The sequence below is a fragment of the Limulus polyphemus genome, unplaced genomic scaffold (genome assembly GCF_000517525.1).
Source record: "Limulus polyphemus unplaced genomic scaffold, Limulus_polyphemus-2.1.2 Scaffold4952, whole genome shotgun sequence".
Classification (NCBI taxonomy): domain Eukaryota; kingdom Metazoa; phylum Arthropoda; class Merostomata; order Xiphosura; family Limulidae; genus Limulus; species Limulus polyphemus.
This window is the reverse complement of record NW_013670562.1, coordinates 30464-46178: the sequence shown is the minus strand read 5'-3', so window position 1 is coordinate 46178 and position 15715 is coordinate 30464. Positions and strand designations below refer to the sequence as shown.

Below are 15715 nucleotides of genomic sequence, written 5' to 3'. Positions count from 1 at the left end.
CCTAGATGGACCAAAGGGTCCCTTGTTGTCCTTTAACTCTTTCTGTACAGGATTGGTGGATTATACTGACCACAAACTAACCATCAATTTCTATACTATAACTTTTAATATGGTCCTGTATCTTCACAAAATTTGGCAAGCTTTCAGTAAATTTACAAGTCTTTTGTATACAAAAAAAAAATCAATTTTTTTAAAATATTTTTACTAAAGATCTGTCTGTGAATATATAGAGTCAAACTATTGACTGCTCCAAGTACAAAGTGGTTTTCATGTTAAGATATAAAATATTTTTTTCTATCTGAAAAGTTTTAAATTTCATTTGTGTAATTCTAAACTTTCCTAAATATGTATTAAACGTTTATTTTTTTCAGTTAAACATGTTTTATTTGTTAAATCTAATAAATCTAAATTGCCCATTTTTCTTTCTAGAAAGATCATCAAACTCTTATGAAACAAAACAACAAACTGTTTTATGAATTCAAATAAATTATAAGACTATTTCCATAAAACTCTTAAAAGCATTCCCCCCATTATCTGTTTCTGATGAGCTTCATTTACTATACTTGTACACACACAATTATTCAATGCTTCAATGATATTTTCAAGATATATAATATATATTTTAACTAAGAATTCTAAATGAAGGAAAAAAATCTGCTATTACTTTCTTGCATCTTATGCTGCATTTTTAAATGCTACAAGAGCATAACAACGAGGAGATGTCAGAGGGTTGAACAATTGTACAAGATGGGCTTTTTCAACACTAGTCTGAAAACAAAAGAAAACATTAGATACTTATTAACATATTTGCATTTTACATATAGTAAAGTTATAATGATTATTTATGTAATGTTGTTTCTATCATTAAATAATGCACAGCAAGATAACAAACTGAACATGACAATACACAAGTTTTTTATACTATGAATTTAAATGAAAATGAAATAGGGTTCAATAATAAACAACAATTTGCTTAGTGTCAACAGTAATGTTATAATACACTACTACTTAATTAAAATAAAAAAAAAACAGATTTTTTTTTCACAAATCTTGCTATAGAGTAAAAAGGTTCTACATGCTATGATATTAAAGAACATTTTCCCATTTTTTTACAGCTAAGTTTATACCAAAAATGATTAAGGATGTCTTTAAGAAAAAACATTTATATTATTAATTATATTAAAATGTTTCAGTTCAGTATATAGTTTGCAAGCTTCAGAGGAATTATTATTTCTCAAATGCTTATTGGCTTAGTCACAACTTTTTTTATGCTAAGTTCTGGTATTTATTCTAAATCAAAAACCTTTATTTGTATCATAACACAATATACAAATTAATTAAAAATAGTTCAACAGTTTCTGAAAAATCTCTATGTTCAAGGTACCTAATAAAATCTTTAATATTATTCAGAATTCATATCTTAAATTATTCTGACAAAAACTTACCATTTCATATAAAAACATTAGTCTATCCAACAAAATTAATGCTTCAATGCAAGGTGCTAAACACAACCTCAACTGTAAGAAAGCTCTGACTTTGTCTTCTTCAGGTTCATATTGTTTTAAATAGTTAAGAATCTCCTCATCAGTGATCTGATAAAAAAAAAAATGTTGGCCTATAGTTTTCTTATGATAGCCATGACTACTCATCTATACCCAATTATTTTGCTGGCCTTTCTATAACTTTACTTCTATAATATTAAACATTTATGTAATATTTCCAGCCTTTAGCTGTCTGTAACAGTTCAGTTTTAACCATTATAAACTTGTACCTTGAGAATGCAACACTTCTAAAACACCAGCTTTGCATTATCTCATTTGTTCTTATGGTATTATTGGACTGGATATTAGTGGAAGGTGACCTTCTCATGATGCTAGTCCAAATTTCTTCTACCCATGAGAATACAGAGTAGTCATTTTGCAAATTTCTGTTTGGCTATAGCTAGAGAGGCATTATTTCTTTGTTCTCTGTCTGAACATGTGTGTGTTCGTATCTTTGTAGTTGGGTTAGTCTTGTCCTGGATGTCAGACCATAGGTCTTCATGCAGTAAAGCCTAGTTCATCTGCTGCTAGGTTAATTGATATGAAATACTCAGTCAAGTACTATAGTTTCAAGTTTAACTGTATTTGTGTGTACAATGTTAATGTTTTCTTCTTCATATTGCACCACTTCAGATGATTTTGTTTTTAAGATCTTAAAATTCATCTCCAACACTAAAACAATTCAACCTTAATTCTTCAAACATCAGTCATTCACTGCCAGCTAAATCATTTTTGTATCATACTACAATATATACATGGACTAAAATTATTTCCCTAGTATTTGAAAAATCTCTAAGTTCAAGGTATCTTATAAGATCTTTAATAATATTCAGAATTCATATTTTAAATATTCTGACAGAAACTTACCATTTCATGTAAAAACATTAGTCTATCCATCAAAATTAATGTTTCAATACAAAGTGATTCACTGCCAGCTAAATCTTAAGTGTTCTTCTAGTTACTGCAGTTATGAATTATCTGTATGTAACTTTTCACTTAAGAATACCACAAACACAGCAGTTAATACAAATCATTTTAAAATATTTTACATCATGGAATTTTTGTTTAAGCATATGTGCTCAGCTATAACCCATTGACAACCCATCTGCTTGTTGAGGCTACTATCTAAATTAGATCTGATTTTACAAAGTTTTGTCATGATGTTTTAAGTTTAAAGTAATAAAAGTAATAAATATGCATGCAGAGTATTGTTTGCAATTTGTGGTAACAATTTGTATATCCAATCACCCTGCCTTTAGCGGTTCCTGTGACCTTTAACTGCACATATTAAATTCTTACTCCCTTGTAATTCGGATGAAGTGTTATGATTTGTGAATGTAGAAAAAAATATCTAAAAAAGATCCCTTTAGGGGTGATAATGCTATAAGAACTTTCCAGTGCTAACAAACAAAACAGTAATAAATTGTCCAGATTTTTGTAGATGTGACAACTGTATAAACATACGCCTCATCCAGTAGAATGACATACTTCATGTTGTCACATGTTAGATACCACTTATACAGCTTTTAACATTGGTCTTTCATTTGGCTATGTGCTTCGGGACAAACTTGTAAACACTGCTCTTGTGTGATCTTTTTATACGTAAATCTGTGGGAATTATCTTGCTTACAGTTCCAAGGGAAGTTTGTAGTTTAGCTGAGATGGCCCACTGTGTTACTTGGGTTACTTCTGGCCACAAGCTGCTTAACTTTCTTCATTAGGTTTGGTGTGCAACTGGTAGTTGGTCATAGAGTAGCTTTTTTTTTTTGCCATTTATTGAATCATGCTTTTCTGTGCTTTACTGATAGGGTTCAAGAATAAATATATCCCTTTTTTATGAAACCTTAAAATGTTATGCTTTTTCTAATCATGGAATAGAACACCTGATACAACATTTCAAAATCAATATAAAGCCTGTCACAAAAGTGTTTCCAAAATATTTATGGTAGTAGCTGGTAACAGCTATAATGGCAAGTTAATCACTACAAGATTTGAGAAAAATGTTGAATGGGGCTCTGTACACTATTGGCCTAACATACTGACAACACTACATTGTGAAGAAATAACAATATTTTTATAAATTGTATACTAATAAAGATTGGCTCCATCAAGACAATGCATCAAGCTACACATTCAGGTTAACATATAAGTATCTCAACACAATTCAAGTAGTATTGAGATGGATTCATGTTAAACCATTTATAGACACCTTTCATGGACTTCTTTGCCTTTTTAGTTGTTCAAACAAACCTATAGAAGTTTTCTCCCATACAAGATTGATGGTCTTTAGAAAGTCATTGATCTCAACGTATTATGAAGTCTGGAGTGGAAATCATACAACAGAGAAATAATCAATAAGCAGGGCCATCATGTAGAATACCATCAATGTAGTAAGAAGAGGCTGTAAGACCTAGGCACTCATTCTTGTGTCATTAACATAAATCATGAGAACTCCTCTCCATGTAAAATCATATAAGATTATCAGTATCATTAAAAGCTGTAAGTTTGTTTACTCTTAACTGCAATACTTAAAGTTATGGAATTGTAATTTTAAGTTACAATTGATATTGTAGATACAAATTTAGAAAAAGATTCATTCCCACCACATGAACCAGAAAAATTGTTATATTGAACTGTAATAAGTTCTCACTACCACTGCAGATAGTGATACACTTTTACCTTTATTCCTACTGAAATAATTATAAAATAATCAGTCAAGCACTACCATTATCTCATCCTTAAGTATCATTAGCATTAAACACATTATGTACTCTAACTTCCACTACAGATAGAGTTAACAACCAATGTTAAACTATGACACACTATCACTTACACCCCAGGTAACTATAATTCTTTGATCCATAATAAATATTGCATTACAGAAATGAAAACCATAATACTTTATGCACAATTTTATAAACACACTGTCATTTTAAGTACAGTTCATCACAGTAACAAAACTTATTTTTATTTCCTAAATATGCACCACGGGCATACAAGTTATTGTTATACTTAATATAGTGGTCTTCACATGATTGTTAAACTTTACCATAAGAATACTGATTTTTAAACATATATTATACTTCTAATTATCTTTGAATTACAAACAAAGATTCTATTATTAGGATTTAATAATTAATTTAGAGTTACTCCACTTTTTAAATGTCTTTATTTTGTAAAATCAAGACAAAAGTTAACCTAAAAAAATCTGGCAACAGACACAAATCAATGTGATAAAATGGCCATCTCAACAATTTTAATGCAAAACTTCTGTATTAAAGACCTTTTTTTGTATAACAAGAGTCATTTTGGAGGAATGAATGCATTGTACCTGACAAGCAGAATTATTAGCATTATAGAGTGGGCTCATAGAAGTCTCTGTGGTCATTATGCTAACTCCAAGAATATACCACTGATCATAATGAAGTAATTATGAGTATCACATCACATAAGACACCACTTAGGTGTTGTTTTTAGGAGGAAAACTTTTCATTAAACAAGTTAGGTTGATTCAAATCACCACTTACTCAAACTATATACATATATATATAATTCTTAATAATGTTTGTTGTGGAGGATAAATGCTCCATAAACTTCTACAATCAAAGTTTCTAACTAATCAAATATTTTATTGGTTCATTTACACAATCTGTTATAAAGAATTGACAAGAGGGTACCTACTTGACAATGTTGAAGGTTTGTCACAAAAACAAAGTGTAATAGTATGCGCATTAAATGGACTTTACTACAAAACATGATGAAAGAAGATGGAAAAGAATATAGAGAAAATAGCACAAGGTTTAAAGAAAGAAAGAAAACTGGGGAGAGAAGAAATGAAGGAAAAAATGGAGTATGCTTGAATATTTTGAGCAAAAATAAATTTCAAACTTTTTTTTTTCAGTAAAACTATATCTTATCTTTTATTTTCTCTACCCTAACTCTATTATGAGTTTATATAAGGTTGGCCAATTTGAATGACCTTGTAACCACCAGAAAAGAAAATCAAAATAAATCTATCTTACCTTTTTGTTCTTTCTAAAATGACTTCAAATTGTAACAGGAAACTACATTTATCATGAATAGCTTTAAACTAATAACAGTATATATCTGTTAATACTTATGTTTTATTACTCCTTTTTACTATATCTAACTAATATTCGTGCCATATAAGTTGTAAATCACTTGGCAGATGTGCAACTGACATTATGCACAAGCTCATGTACATTATTTATTTTACATAATCTAATCTTAACTAACTTAAAAAATTTCTTATTTTTACATTTTAGTTACTTTTATAATAATAATAAATAACAATTACACAAGAAAAGCAAAAAATAAAGTACTTATCCAGGCATTCTTTTATTTTTTCTGTCAACTGTAGATGACACTTAACCCTACTGTTAATAGGTAACAGAATAAGAATATGCAAAAAAGCAGATAAAATGTAGTATAACTATCACACTTTTTCTGGCTTTTTAACTATGCAAAAAGAGCCATTAAAAATTCATTTAAGCTCATCAATGTGTTTCCCATGGGAATAAAGCTTGAACTGAAAGCAAAACTGACAATTCTCTGTACAGAAAACAACATAATACATCATTTGATAGAGTAAAACCTTGGCTTTTTACCAGTTATAAATGATATAGTATTGAATGTCAGAGAGAACTATTGTCAATTTCTGAAAGAGAGGCTGTGTCAGGTGGGCATAGCAAGAGGGGGTCCAATTTTATATTCTATGGCTCTGCAACCAAACAAGATTGAAGGCTATGAAAATTATGTTTTTCCAGAGCCATGATAACATTATAATGAGTACTTTACATTAAACTTCACACTTCTTGAAAGGGTAGTAAATAAATTTGAGAAGAGGGGATGCCTTAAGAGAAAATGTCACAATTCTCATACTAGGGGAAATTCAATTTTTGTTTTTTTTAATATTGCCTTATAAAATTAAGAAATTAACAAGCATATACTATTAAAATATGGATTTTTGGCTATGCTTTATGCTATGTTTATTGGTATACCACAAAAATAAAGTAGTTTAATTAAATTTTGAATGTAACTCACTAAAACCTTGTGACATGCACAGAAAAAGATGTCTGTGTAAAGAGGGTTAAAGGAATAAAAGAAGTTTGTAAAGAGACAGAAAGAAAAAAGAAGCAATTAGTAGAGGACAAACTTGGACTTAAATTGAAACAAATTATCTATGCACACAGAGCAGAGGCACAAAAAAGAAAAATGATAAAGACCAACACCAGGATTCAAGAGGAATAGAAAGGGTCATGAAGGAAAAAATAAAGCTAAAAGGAATAGAAATATAAGTGGTTTAAAATTATTCAGTCAGAGACATCGAAAAAGAATACGACTTTTAGAAGTGGCAAAACCAGACAGACATGAAGACCTTGTGAGGTTTGATAAGGTGATAATTGAAGGCCAGTTGTATGAATATGATAAAGAAAAGAAATCATGATGAATTTGAAGCAGAAAACATTTAAAAAACAGAAGTGCTAACATTAAGACAAAAAGTTCTGAAGAGGAATGTAAAGAAAGGAAATAAGAAAGAGTAAAGGAAAGAGATCTTCAAATGACACGATAGAAAAGAAACTGAAAAAAAGTAATGGTCAACAAAAAGGGAGAAAGTGGAAGAAAAAGCAACTGAAGGAATGGTATTTGAAGTGAAAATAAAGGTGAAAGAAAAAATTTGGAATGATAACAAAATATCATGGATATCATGATGGCAAAGTATAATAATTACAGAGTAGAAATGATGGTACAGGATAGAGAGAATGTCAGAAGAAGAATTATAGAAAATAAATATAATGTAGAAAAAGGCAATGGAAACAGCAGGAGTGAGAGACAATGAAAAGTGTGAGAAAAAATATCTATTTGGAAATGCAAAAAAAAAGAAAAAAAGAGAGAGAGACAGCACAGAAGTAAGGAAGCAGTTGAAAATTTTCCAAAAGACAGGGGAACAAAAGGAAAGAAAGTAGAAAGATATTACAAAAGCTATGTCAAAAAAAGAATAGAAAGACAGTGTAGGTTGTGTGAGGAAGAAATTTAAAAAAAACAGTAAAAGGTTTTGGAATGTGATGAGGAGATTTAGGAAAACAATGAAATCCAGAGGGCAGGCAATATCATCGAAAGACTGGAAGGCCTATTTTACATAAATTTGGAAGAAAACAAGAAAAAAAGTGAGATCAATGTTATAAGGAATAGAAATAGAGAGTAAATAAAATATTAGATACAATCTGGATTAAAGAGTAATTACAGAAACAAACAAAATGTTGAAAAAAAGAAAAATATTTGGATAAAATGAACAGCTAAATGAATTATGTCCTAATCTAACAAACAAAAAGAAGAAACATATGGAATATACATACACACACATATGGGGAACATAAAGTATAGAAATATGGAAAAAAAGGCAGATATTTTTCCAATTTATAAGACAGGGTTTCCTTGATTAAAGTGTCTTGTAAGATTTTAGCAGGAATAAAGCCTATAAATCTAAATGGATAGTAGGAAAAAAATAAAATAAATATAAGGTAGGTTTTAGAAAGGAATAAGTAACAAGAGATAAGTTATATATTTGAAACAAACTATATGAAAATAAATTACAATGTAAAAATATGAAAGTTGCCTGCCTTTTTATTATTAACCTGACATCGGCATTTGATGATGTGGACAGAAAACAGTCATTTGATTTGATAAAAAATAGGATTATGTGGCAGAATGTTGAATATGATAAAAAATACTTATGAAATAGGAAACAGGGCAAAAAATAAACTGATCATATAGTTTTAGACTTTTAAGTTGATTTGATACACTTGTCCATTGAGTCAAATATTATTTTCAATTAACTTAAATCATTTACGAGAAGACTGGATAAAAATTAAAACAGAAAGAAGTGTGGTGGGAAAGTTAAAAATGTTTTATTTGAAAATTGCAGATAACCTAGTAATACTTTTGGATTATTCAGAAGAATTGCAGAATAAGCCGAAGTCATTGGAAAATAAGCAGAAAGAAACAGAATAACTTTTACTTTTGGTAAATCAAAAGCTATTTTTAGGAGTGGACAGAAAAAAAAGGGTTAAAGCTGGGTATAGAAATGATAAAAAACAGAAGTGAAAAGGAAGTATAAGTAACTGGGATATTGGATTAAACACTCAAGTTATCATTTTCTTATACTGAAAATACCTCCTCTCATTAAGTGCTGCCCTCTATATGCAAAAAGTTTCACATGCTACAAGCCTTGAACTCCCATAAGTCATCATGTGACAACCCTCCAACAACAGGAGTGTGACACACCCTCCTGCTGCATGTGACTCCCTCTATTTGATTCTACCGAACTATCAGTTTGAGATTAGGCAGAAAGGAAGCACCAGTTTTTGAGTGGGGAGGAAGGGTGGGAGGTGTAGTCCACATGCCTGACTAAAAAATATTCTCCAATAGAAGACAAACGTGAGACAGCATGAAAAACATAAGGAGCCTGATCTGATGCAATGACACCAGGAACAGATTTCAAGAAGAAGGAGACAGGGAAAAATAGGCCAACTGAATAAGTTTACACACCCAAATTGTAAGGGTAGAAGGAGATAGGTCATGTACAGAGGAATGTTGTCAGGGAATGAAACTGCAGAAATGGGGACTGTGCAGGCAATATAACAATGAAGAGCACATATGGGACATAGAAGTCTATAAGGATCAGACTGGGAATAAAGTTGGGAAATGGATGGAAGTGAAATTGGTGTGAAGGAAGAATGTCCTTCATGAGCCACTGAAGTTTTGGATATGAAAGATCGACAACGATAAAGGAGAACAAATATGTAATGGAACAAAGTATGTGAAATGTTGATGCCAAATATATCAGACTGACGATGCCCACAGGTTAAAAGTGGCAAGAAATAGGACTCAAGGGATAGATGAAACATGAGGACAAAGGTTCAAATGGAGGGAGTATAAGGCAGTGAAGAACAATACTGATATTCCAATCCAGTAGAACCACCTAACGAGGAGGTCTACTAATCCAAAAGAAATGCATAAAAAAAAAAAGAAGATGGTAAAAGAGGAAAACACCAAACAGTATTGGGAAAAATGGAAGGTGTTGGATAAGGTTGCATGATAACCAGCTATGGAAGAGACAGAAGCCCCATGATCAAACAGCCAAGTGAGAAAATCCATAAGATGAGGAACAGTGGGCTGAGAAGGGGAAAATCCTTACTCAAAGCTAAAGGTGGAAGACATTCCATTTACGTAGATAAACCTCAAGGGAGGAAGGGATAATGGTCCATGCTAAAAGGGAAGTGACATGCATAGACAATCTGTATCTCCTTGCCAGGGACCTTCTAAATGACAGGTGTGAAGTTAGAGGGTGGGATGAAGAACCAGTGACCAAGATTGACAGAATATGGATGGAGTGAGAGGAAGAGGCAACAGGGCGAAACTAAGATTGCACCAGCCAGTAAGGAGCAATCAGAATGACCTGACACAGAGTGGCATGAATGACCGAAATGACCCTGGAAAAGAGTCGGATGAGAGGGTTGGCATAAAGGTACTGGTTGGTCCAGTCCTGACTGAGAGCATCTACAGCCAGGGCCTGAGGAAAAGGACCTAGTGGCCAAAAAAAAGGTAACTTGATGTTGAGGAAAGTGGTAAAAGCATCTAGATGAGGAGTAATTCACTGACTCATAGCCACCTGAAAACTTGAGGGTCAAGAGACCACTTCGTGGAATAAAACTGGTCAGGTCTGGAAAGACGATCTGCCACGAGGTCGAAAGCACCTGGATAGAGACTTATCTGCAGCATGTGGGATCAATAAATGAGTTCTAATGTTTAACCACAAAGGGAACAGGATCAGGTGCCCCCTTGATGATTGAGAGAGGCACCACAACAGTGGAATTGACTGAATGGATCATGACGAGTTGGTTCCATTCCATAAGAAGAAAATGGTTCAAAGCATGTCATACCACCATAAGCTCCAAGATGTTGATGTGGTAAGACTTTTCAATATGAGACCACTGTCTGGAAGCCTCCCACCTTCAAAAGAATAATCGGTGAACAGATGCAAATCTGAACGAGGTGGAGGAAGTAGTACTCCCTGCATTGTGTTGTCCTTGATCAACCATCAATGCAAAGAAAGAATAAAAGGTAATATGGGAGTCCAAGGGATCCCAAGCAAGATTCCACTGGTCATTTAGTCTACTAAAGTGAATGAATATGTCTCCAATCCAAGGGGATAAGGGCTACAAAAGAAGCCCAAGTCCCCAGAAGTGATAGAACTTCACACGCAGAAAGAGAGAGAGCAGCAAGGGCATAGAGAACTGAAAGCTCCATTGAATGAAGACGAAGTGGAAAAGGTTGTGCTCAAATGAGGTGGGTGTCAAAAAATACACCCAAGTGGATAAGAATTCCAACTCCAGGGGAACAAAATCAGCCAAACACACTCCCACTGGACCAGAAACCACCTGATAGTCATCAAAACTGCTGGCAACGATGAACCCGACATTGATACAAACAATAAAATATTGAACCCCTGAAAACCCCTCAGGGGATTGGTGGAGTGCCTCAGAGTACCATAGGAGAGCTATAAGAGTAAAATGAAAGTAAAAAACTAGGGAGTGGGAGAAACCGATAGGATTTTCAGGGTCTGCCCCCACACTGGTAAAAGTGACTCCAACTGCTATGAGTCGAGAAAGGGTTGATCTGCCTGATGATAAGCCAAATATTAATGATAAGAACCTCATGGAGGATGAGGCATGCTAGCATGAGTCCTCAACTGAGAAACAAAATGCTCAGCATGAACCCTAATGTCAGGGGAAGGAGGGAAAATAAGGTACTCTAAGGACAGGGTATCATGTAACAAGGAATGAACAGGATCATACAAAATCAGTGAAATTGATAAAATGGAACAGACCTAAGAAATTATATCCAAAAAGGCTGAGTTAGGCTTGGAAGATTCCACAGAAGAGACTTGAGAAGGCACTGCATAGTTAGGTGGAGGAAAAAGGCTGTCAAAATCCTCCTCATTATGAACAGGTTTGGACGATTCAGGAGGAACCTAAACATTGTCGGGAGAAGAAGGTCAACTCATATAACAATCAATCTCCTAACAAACGATAGCCAAAAAATCCTCAGCCGAGACCCCTCAACCTGAAGCCTGTGTAATGGCGCTCAAAGTAGTGAGAAGAATATCAGAAGTTGCAACACGAACTTCGGAATTCACTGTAAACTGTATCAGAAATAATGCACAAGAAAACCTGATAGATCTAAAAACAAATGTATGTTATGCTCAAAATGAAAAGTAGACTGCTATAAAAAGAACTTAGATGAAAGATGTGCATAAAAGATTATAGAAAAAGCTTGGTTAAGTCAATCATTGACTAGGGAGTTGAAATATGAATTTGTAAAAGAGAAGAAACAATTTAAATAATTCAGGCTAGATATATAAAATGCATTGTTGGATTAGATAGAAATACACCTTCTTACATAGGATAAATGAAATTTGGAATGATGGATATGGCAGAAGTAACACAAAAAAATTATGTAACCACATAGAAGTATTAAAAATAAATCACAAGAGGGTAAGCAAGGAAAAGAAAAACCTATGATGAAGTGTGAAGTTCCAAAGTCTATGTAATAATAGCAGAAAGAAAATAAATTCCCAAATTATTAAAAAGATAAAGGAAACAATGGGCAGAATAAAGAAATGTAATTATTCTTGTAATTAAAAGGATAATACGGAAGAGATAATGCAAGAAAGATATGTTAATGTTTAAGCAAATTGGAAAAAAAAAAACTGATGGCAAAATTAGGATGTGGTAACTTAACAAGTGAAAAGAAGAAATGCGTTAAAGAAAGTCTCAGAAGGAGAAAGAAACAATAATGCTTATTGGGATTGAGGAAAACAAAGATAATTGTACGTTTCACAAATACTTCATTCATTACGACAATGGTTCCACCAGTAAAGGCATCATCAGTTACATTATGGAGTTTCACCAAGTAACAATCATTTTAAGTATTAATTAATTGTTATTGAGACTGAGGTGATAATGGCCAAAAGTGAAAGAATTCAGATTGTTGTAAATAAGAAAAAAATACCAAATAATTGTATTTGGAGGATATTAAAGAGACATCAAGAAAGATTTAATTAAATATATGATAAAAATATATCAATGACAAGTATTAAACATTTATAGCATATTTTAATAAACATGTAAAAACAAAGCAAATAATACAGTAGATATTTTGTTGTAATCTGTGAAAACTAAAATATTTTTAGCTGCTTGTATGTATACACACAAAATCCTAATAAAAAGCTAAACAAGTGAAATAATGAGGCACTGCTTGATTCATCATTCAAATATAAAACAAAATATATACATTACAATAACTTATCATGCCACTTATAACTCAATCTCTACATATTACTAACCTGGTGAATTAATTTTTCAGTTTCTTTTCTTACACAGTTAATCCATGAAAACTTAAGTTTAGATTTTGCAGAATGAATGCTACATCAATGTTTTTATTTGTTTGGAACATTCATAAAAAGCTTTACGAGATCTAACAGTTCTTTGCCTAACTTGGAACTTACAGAATCAGAGGAAAGGAAACTAGTCAACAGCATGTACACCACCAACTTTTATGCAACTCTAATCAAATAATGGGAATTGACTGTCTCTCGTACAATGCACTCATAGCCATAGCTCAACATGAAGAGCAATGTTTTGCAGCAGCATAACTTCAAAGATGAACCCTCAGATTCACAGTCCAGTATACTTAGTGCAAGGGCTCTTCTGACCTCATTTAGAATACAAAGATGGTTTCAGATTACTCTGGATATGTACTTAAAAAAAAATATATAGTTTCTGAATAAGTATACAAACTTTTTATTTACTTTTAGAATATTAGAAAAAAATACCTGAAGATGTGTAAGTTTCAGTTTCTTCAGTGACTGTCTAACATAATCAACAAATCCATTACATTTAGCCATTAGCCTGCCAACCCTATAATCTGATCTACTGGTTCCACACTTGTCCCGAATGATAACCTGAAGCACTGCTCTGTAAAATTGTGACTTAGTAGGAATCTGAAACAAAAACAAAATTTAACAAATTACTCATTAAAAAAATTCCTATAAAACAGCCCTACACATAAGTTGAAAAGCTTTGAGAAAACAATTACATTATAATATTCTATAATGAAGATAAAAAGATATTATATATTATAGATGAAAATTGTTTTTAAAAGTTTTTCTGTTATTCTGACTTCTAAAGAATAAACTGTCCTAGACACTGAACAACCTATATAAGACCTGCAGCTTTGAGTATATGCTAAATATAGTTTAGGAAAAACTTAATGATGTTTTAGAATAAAATATAAAGCTGTCAATTCCCAATATTCTAGTGCTGAGACATTACTATAGCAAAAACTGGTTAGGCTTAGTAAGTAATTTATGCTTTTATTTTCAATAATTTCAAATTTTAAGGATATATCTTCAAACAGCCACTACATACAATGCAGTACATGAGTTTATTTAGCCTAGATGCAAAACACAGTAAGTCCAGTGTTTTAGCTAAGTTGAATATTATAAAGGTTAATACAGAAAATGAAAGAGTTTAGTAAAAGTAACCTAAGTTGTAAAATTTAATAGCATTTGCAAGCAGTTTAGGAGTAGAAAAATTATTAGTTGATTCCTTCCCTTAATCCTCACTGAATATTCAGCAAAGTTTAAGTGCACGTAATTGCAAATAGAACAGCTGAATCACTTATGTAAAATAAACTACTATAATTCACTTGTCTTCCTAACTAAGCTATAAACATGTTAAAAAATTATCATTAACTGTTCAGAGTAGAGTAATTGTTATCTCAAGGAAACTATGCCTGACTGCAGATGCACCAAAATGAAATACTGTAAGAAACTTTATGTAGAGAAGAATCTGCTGTTCCTATTGGTTATAAACATGTCAATCAGCCACGTAAAGTTCATTAACAATCAATCGCAAAAGACAGAGAGTTGGAAAGAGCAAATCAAGTATTTTATATTCTAGCTTGTAATTATGTATAGCTGTGTTTCTAATTGGTTCAAAACTGTAGAAGCCTATAATTGAACTTCTAAAAATCTACAGTAAAGAACTCAGAGTGCATACGCATCACTTGACATAGAAAAATGATGATTGAGGATTTTTAAATATTTCATATTGAAATTAAGACTTGAATTATAAACTACATACATTGATAATAAAGTTGCTTAAATTTTCAATAGGTCATGCACAAGTGGGCCACAATCATACTTAAATGGTTAATTAATACATGACAATGCAATACTTTTGTTTTCTTTTTTAGTGCTGCCTATCAAGCTAGAGCTACTCATAATTACACAGGAATCTTGTTCATGTAAATAGGTTAACAAAATGAGTAAGTTATTCCACATTTCACGTGTTTTTTGAGCAAGTAAAGAATAATGAATATCAACTCCCCATAGCTTTTCTTATTGAACCAATCTTATTCTATGTAACACAGGTTACATTTGTAGCTTGTAATAAGTAATATATTAAGTTAAAACTACACTATCATTTAAGAAAAATGAGGTGAAAATGAACAACAGACATCACTGTGGCTAGTTATGTAGTCAACAGCCACTAGGTCACAGTCTCAAATTTGTGAGTTGTGTACAAGCAGAATGCATGTGTAGTATGGCAACATTTTATGTTTTCCATCCCTTTAATTAATAATGTAAAATTTTAAAATTATGTTGTTTTTTCATAGTTCCCCAGTTGAACAACAGCAGTGCTCAAGTGAATTGCTAGATATAATTTTTCTTAAACAATGAACTAGGTTAAGGGAGGATTAAAAGCCCGTTTGTCTGGTTACTTTATAGGAATAAAAATGTTGTTTTTCAATTAGTGATCTGAGTCACTCAGGTTGGCAAATTAGATAATAATTACAATTGAACTCACCCTTAATATTCACTGTTCATTCGCCATCTTACCTAAAAAGCACCAATCACTGTTATCTTGTGTCATGAACTTGAGGGTTTTGTGACATATTTAAGACAGCCTTTGGGCTTGGAACAGCAGATTTATGCATACTGTTACGTCTCTGGTCGTTAGTTAATTTCCCGTATAATTTCTTTCCGATGAAACTTTAGCGACACAAGTCCTTTCTTATATAAAACT

The 15715-nt window shown here is 32.1% G+C and overlaps 1 protein-coding gene across 2 annotated transcripts in view; it reads right to left on the bottom strand.

Moving 5' to 3' along the window:
* Positions 1–450: 450 nt before the first annotated feature.
* The window catches only part of LOC106471901 (methyltransferase-like protein 25), a 43157-nt gene continuing 27892 nt past the window's right edge, over positions 451–15715 (bottom strand). For both annotated transcript variants that reach the window (XM_013932527.2, XM_022400515.1), the window contains 3 exons: positions 13459–13626; positions 1446–1592; positions 451–768 (listed from right to left, as the gene is read on the bottom strand). In XM_013932527.2, coding sequence (XP_013787981.1) covers positions 676–768; positions 1446–1592; positions 13459–13626 — 408 coding nt within the window. In that variant the 3' untranslated portion in view covers positions 451–675. The remainder of the gene's footprint in view (positions 769–1445; positions 1593–13458; positions 13627–15715) is intronic.